The following is a 6,000-nucleotide window of genomic DNA, read 5'->3' as shown; positions in this document are numbered from 1 at the left end:
CTGAGACACTCACTGGCACAGAGAAAGAGAGAGAGTCTGAGACACTCACTGGCAAAGAGAGAGAGAGAGAGAGTCTGAGACACTCACTGGCACAGAGAGGAGAGAGTTTGAGACACTCACTGGCACAGAGAGAGAGAGAGAGTCTGAGACACTCACTGGCACAGAGAGGAGAGAGTTTAAGACACTCACTGGCACAGAGAGGAGAGATTCTGAGACACTCACTGGCACAGAGAGAGAGAGAGTCTGAGACACTCACTGGCACAGAGAGAGAGAGAGAGAGAGAGAGAGAGAGAGAGAGTCTGAGACACTCACTGGCACAGAGAGGAGAGAGTCTGAGACACTCACTGGCACAGAGAAAGAGAGAGAGTCTGAGACACTCACTGGCAAAGAGAGAGAGAGAGAGAGTCTGAGACACTCACTGGCACAGAGAGGAGAGAGTTTGAGACACTCACTGGCACAGAGAGAGAGAGAGAGTCTGAGACACTCACTGGCACAGAGAGAGAGAGAGTCTGAGACACTCACTGGCACAGAGAGAGAGAGTCTGAGACACTCACTGGCACAGAGAGGAGAGAGTTTGAGACACTCACTGGCACAGAGAGAGAGAGTCTGAGACACTGGCACAGAGAGGAGAGAGTCTGAGACACCACTGGCACAGAGAGAGAGAGTCTGAGACACTCACTGGCACACAGAGAGAGAGACACTCACTGGCACAGAGAGAGAGAGACACTCACTGGCACAGAGAGAGAGACACTCACTGGCACAGAGAGAGACAGAGACTTACTGGCGCTTACTCTCTCACAGAGAGAGAGACAGGCGCTCCGACAGAGAGAGAGACAGGCGCTCCGACAGAGAGAGAGACAGGCGCTCCGACACAGCGAGAGACGCGCGCTCCGACACAGCGAGAGACGCGCGCTCCGACACAGCGAGAGACGCGCGCTCCGACACAGCGAGAGACGCGCGCTCCGACACAGCGAGAGTCGCGCTCTGACACAGAGAGAGACACACGCTCACTGGCACAGAGAGAGAGAGAGACTCACTGTGAATTATTTCACAGATTCAAGTTTTCTTCTGCCTCCATAATATTCTGTATTTTCAGGAGCTCTGTTAAAGCTTCATCCTCACATCCCATGTTATTGAAAAAGAAACAGCAGCCCAGCACTGCCCATTTGCAGTCATTTGCACGTCCCGCGCTGCTGCTTCTTCTTCTTCCTGTAGTTCTTTGTACCATGTGACCACACAGTCACATGGTCTGCTGACATCACCAGAGTCCTTCTACTGGGTATGAACTAGCCGCTACCTTCCCTGCACACGTCAAGACTATGGTCTGTCTTTCCTGGTAATCCCCTTAACGCAATTTCCTGTGCGACACTTCCGTTTGAGGAGGTGAAAGGTTAGGGGTGTCACGGTGTCCTCTTGTCACACACGTGAGTTAAGGCTGCACCATGCTCTCAGCTCTGTCCAGGACTCTGCTCTCCGCCGCCAGGGTTGCGGCCTCACGACCCCCAGCAGTGCTCGGCTCACTGGGCACTGTCCGTTCCTTCACCCGCTCCCTGTGGGTGCCCGGCGGCACAAGCTCTGCTCTCAGGCCGACTTTCCTCTATCCTTATCGGGGCTTCCCAGCCGTGTCCTGTGGCTGCGGCGGGCTACATACGGAGGGTAAGTGAGATAGCAGCGCAGTATTACTAAAATCATAGGCTGGTGTAACACAAGAAGCGAAGCAGACAGGCTGTCCTTGGAGGATTTAGAAAGTAAAATACATATCGTTATAATAATCACTGTAATCCACCTGTTTAAAGCCCGCCGAAGTAGTATTATCATTGTTAATGTATTGGTTTAAGGGGATTGAGTAAACATGTACACTGGATCGTGTGCTTATATCACCACTTCTCGTGTAGAGACAAGCAGCTCTTGGGTAAGTATTTCATGAGCGTCCTGCCCCCTTCATAGTGCTTGGGCCCCATAAATCTTATGGGGAGGCACATTGTAAAAGGAACATGAGGCCCCAAAATATCTGCAACAACAACTTGTTTCTAGGGGATCCACAGCACTGTATTATATTTTGTAACGGCTATTTGTTGGGTATTATCCATTACTCGGTTAAATAAGTTGAGCTGTGAATACTTTTATTTTGTTCAGTGATTTCTATAAATGTAGTTGATGTGATTGCTTTTTAAAGCCTTTGCAAGTGCGAGTTAAATCTGTGTCTGAACTCTGGAGGTTTCTGTAGAAATGCTATGCTTAATTGCTTTTAGTTGTATGTTTAGCTAAATTGATCCCTCAAGTATGGACTGTAACCTTCCATTGTAAATGATCACCTTTTTCTAAGCAATTTAAAATGCTACATAGAACATTTAGGTGAGTGTACAAACTTTCAATGAATAGTACGTGATTAGCTATGGCGCTACCCATCTGCTTGTGCCGGGATTAGTCTGGAGAATAGTAGAAGAAAGTCGTGCTCAAGCTACTATAGAGGGGCATTGAGTTTAAAGGCCAGGTATTACATATATTTGGTTTATTGCTTTAGGAGACAAGGCATTTGCAGAATTCCTCAATGATGAAATCAAAGAGGAAAAGAAGATCCAGAAACACAAATCCATGCCTAAGATGACCGGTGGATGGGAACTGGAAGTGAATGGCACAGAAGCTAAGCTTTTACGCAAACTTGCAGGGGAAAAGTGAGTGTCAATATATTGCTCTGGTTTGTTTCTTTTGTTTGCTATTTTAGTGACCGCACCGTTTAACAGTAGTCTCTGTTTATCAGAATGCCTGTTAACACAATATTTCATATGAACAGCATGATATAATACACGAGAGTTGAAGTATTTTTTTAATGACTGGATTTATATTAAGGAAGCTTATTTTTCATTTCAAGGGTTACAGTAACATTTAATACCAATAACAGCATCCCACCCAGTTTTGAAGAGGAGACACAAGAAGGCCAGAAGGCTGAGGAGAATGAGGTAAATGCAAGCTTAATGTATGTCCCCCTCGTAGAGCACTGTAGGGTATAATGGTGCTAAATAAAGCACCATAAATAAGTCATACTATGAAGGAATAGTCCAATGATAACCCTTCAATAACATGTAACTTTACTGCTTTTTCACTTAACAGACTCACTTTTGTTCAAACAAGGTGCTGATAAATGGGAAAACGGGGGCTAAATAATTATGTTGATATATCTGGCACTCTAATTTAAGCCCAGCTGGCATTTCCTTCAAAAAGCAGTCATAAGTTTGAGTCAACTTGGCTGCCGGAGTAATCTTATTCCACTATTCCTACCACTAAAATGAATAGTCCACTTTTTGTAAGCATGTAAATAATTTTGTAGACTTTTAATCCATGTTGTTCATTGGCATCCTTGTAAAATAAAAAATTTATACTTTCTTTTTGTTTTGTCTTTCAGCCTGACCTTGTATCCACTCCCAACTTTGTTGTAGAAGTTACAAAACAGGATACCAATGAGACATTGGTGCTTGACTGTCACTATCCTGAAGATGAGGTAGTGTGCTTTGAACTCAATTTTTCCCTATATAGTATCCCCAGCAAGAAGTAAGAAGAGCCAGGTTGGCTCTATATAATGCATACATCCGTCCATGGGAATTCTTGGATTTCAACTTACCTCATTAACTATGCTTAACAGACTAGTGCAAAGTCTGACAATGTAGACTTAAATCAGGAAGGATGAAGCAGCATTACTGTGGTGGCCAAAGGAACGGTGCAAACTGCAGGAACATATTTAATAGGTTACAAAAGTGATAAGACTACTCTTAAAACTTTGCAACAGAATTGTCTTTAGTAGTGGGTAAGATGAAAACACTCACTTATAAATGTATTCATTTTTCTTTTCTCTCTTCCAAATGAAGGTAAGTCGTGGTGAAGAAGAGGAGGAAAGTGACCTTTTTGCCATTCGAGAGGTTAGCTTCCAGCCAACAGGAGAGACTGACTGGAAAGAGACCAGCTACACACTAAACACAGATTCTCTTGACTGGGTGAGTATTGTTACAATTCACTCAAACTGATACTTTTAATAATAAGGTGATAACATATTCTGTATTTCAGATAAAACATTAATGTGTGTGTGTATATGTATGTATGTGTGTGTGTATATATATATATATATATATATATATATATATATATATATATATATATACTCTCTAATCCTCCATCCACTGGAAACCTATCCCAGGCGGTATAATTTGCTTTTGTATCATCCATTTAACTGTGCATTGGTATACATTTGATTTAGAGCCGCATACCTTTGTATTGCACGCATAGATCTTTATACTAGAATTTCCATTGCAGCAAACTTGGAAAAAAATAACTATTTAAGTAAGAGTACTGGTACAGTTACCATAGCAAGCAATACAAATGTTATTCCTGTAATTGCTTCACTTCTCTAACATCTGAAATGTTTGATTGCTTTCTCCATTATTATTGTTAATTGGGCACATAGGTTTGCTGCACTGGACAATATTCGGTTTGCATATGTCCTGCTTCAGCTTGTTTTATGTGCTCCCATCCTTCACATGTTCTACCAATTCCTTTTTGTACTGGTTAACTATTTCAACTATTGTGTTCTTTCTCATCTGCCATAAATACTTTGCATTGTTACACAGACCAGATAAATGCTTTTTATGTAGATCTGATTTAGTCTATGTAACCGCTAAGTGGAATTAAGCTGGAGTCCTTTGGATAAACCATGAATGAAATTCCACTTTGCAATATGTTTCAACTGCTTTTCTTATAAGTACGTTATTAAATATGTTTTATGGGGTAAATAACAAGTTGTACTTGTTTGTGTACAATCAGTCTGTGGATCTTATGTTGAAGGGGGGAAAAAAAGCATCATATGAGTAAACCGTCTTGCTCTTGCAGGCCCTGTATGACCATTTGATGGATTTCCTGGCTGACCGGGGGATTGACAACACTTTTGCTGATGAGCTTGTGGAACTTAGCACTGCTTTGGAACATCAAGAATATATTCGTTTCCTGGAGAATCTGAAAAACTTTGTTAAATGTTAACTCTGAGAGGCATAGGGATTTCTTGTTTTCCTCATATATTGAAACTTCAACATTTTAGTATAATTAGCATTTTAGATATTTAAAATGTTGGAGAAATTTCCGCTAAGATGCCGAAGTACACATTTTCTTTAGTTTTTTCATTTTAGGAAAGGGTGTGTGTGCTTCAATCCATCAAAGCCACAGCTGGGAGTTATGATCTCTTCCATGGAGCGAGAAGAATTAAGGATTCTCTTACCTTGTTTAACAGCAACTGAGAAAGTCCAGTGTCAACCAAACGCTGCAACTAGCCTTCTTTCAACATGCAGTAGTTTCTGCACTAATCTCGATATTGTATGTTCTATTATAAAATATTATGTCATTTTCATTTTTGTAAAAATCCCTTAACAAAAAATGAATCTTGAAATGTGTCATTGCTTTTTTTGATAGACCAGACATATACCTTCTCAGCAACAGTTTCGCTTCGTCATCTGCAATATATTTTGGTTGGTTAAACATATTAGTTTGTGTCCACTTAAGTGGGCGTTGTATCAAATATATCAGCTCATATTTGCAGTAAGGAGGTGTGACCCGGGTTAGTAAATGTGTTTGTATATACATGATTGAATGTTGTCAGTGATTTAAAGTTTCTCCAGCATAAACTTGTTATGGAAGGCATGTTTAGCAGTTTATAGTGCAAAGTCTTAAAATCTTCACCTAACCTGCTAAGTTCTAGGTTAGTAAATAGGTCATGTCAATGGTGATTTGGTAAAATTACCGAAATTGAATTTCACCAATTTAGCTACAAGTCATTAAGGGCCATCAGTCCTTCATGAAAGAGAAACAAAAAAAAAAATTCAATACAATGTCTACTCTGATACTCACAAAAGCCCTGTACATGTGTTTTAACGATCCCTAAACCACTTCTGCTTATTACTTACGTGCAACAACAGTTTGCTACGGGTAAAAGATACAAGTTACCCAGAAAGTGTATGAGAT

The 6,000-nt window shown here is 41.3% G+C and overlaps 1 protein-coding gene across 1 annotated transcript; it reads left to right on the top strand.

Moving 5' to 3' along the window:
• The first annotated feature begins 1,442 nt into the window (after positions 1 to 1,442).
• LOC149300892 (complement component 1 Q subcomponent-binding protein, mitochondrial-like) lies at positions 1,443 to 5,025 on the top strand. Its single transcript, XM_089484675.1, has 6 exons — positions 1,443 to 1,656; positions 2,525 to 2,675; positions 2,873 to 2,960; positions 3,404 to 3,499; positions 3,864 to 3,989; positions 4,879 to 5,025. Exons 1-6 carry the CDS (start codon positions 1,443 to 1,445, stop codon positions 5,023 to 5,025), a joined length of 822 nt encoding a protein of 273 aa, XP_089340801.1.
• Positions 5,026 to 6,000: the final 975 nt, after the last annotated feature.

This window comes from Sceloporus occidentalis, unplaced genomic scaffold (genome assembly GCF_023333645.1).
Source record: "Sceloporus occidentalis isolate IW3139 unplaced genomic scaffold, rSceOcc1.0.p SCAF_22, whole genome shotgun sequence".
Lineage (NCBI taxonomy): Eukaryota > Metazoa > Chordata > Lepidosauria > Squamata > Phrynosomatidae > Sceloporus > Sceloporus occidentalis.
Note: the sequence above shows the minus strand (reverse complement) of the source record. Positions and strands in the feature narration are given on the sequence as shown.

Coding starts and splice junctions, on each gene's coding strand:
- LOC149300892 (XM_089484675.1), top strand. CDS start 1,443: ATGCTCTCAGCTCTGTCCAGGACTCTGCTCTCCGCCGCCAGGGTTGCG. Junction 2,676..2,872: donor CGCAAACTTGCAGGGGAAAA/GTGAGTGTCAAT, acceptor TTTCATTTCAAG/GGTTACAGTAACATTTAATA. Junction 3,500..3,863: donor GTCACTATCCTGAAGATGAG/GTAGTGTGCTTT, acceptor TTCCAAATGAAG/GTAAGTCGTGGTGAAGAAGA.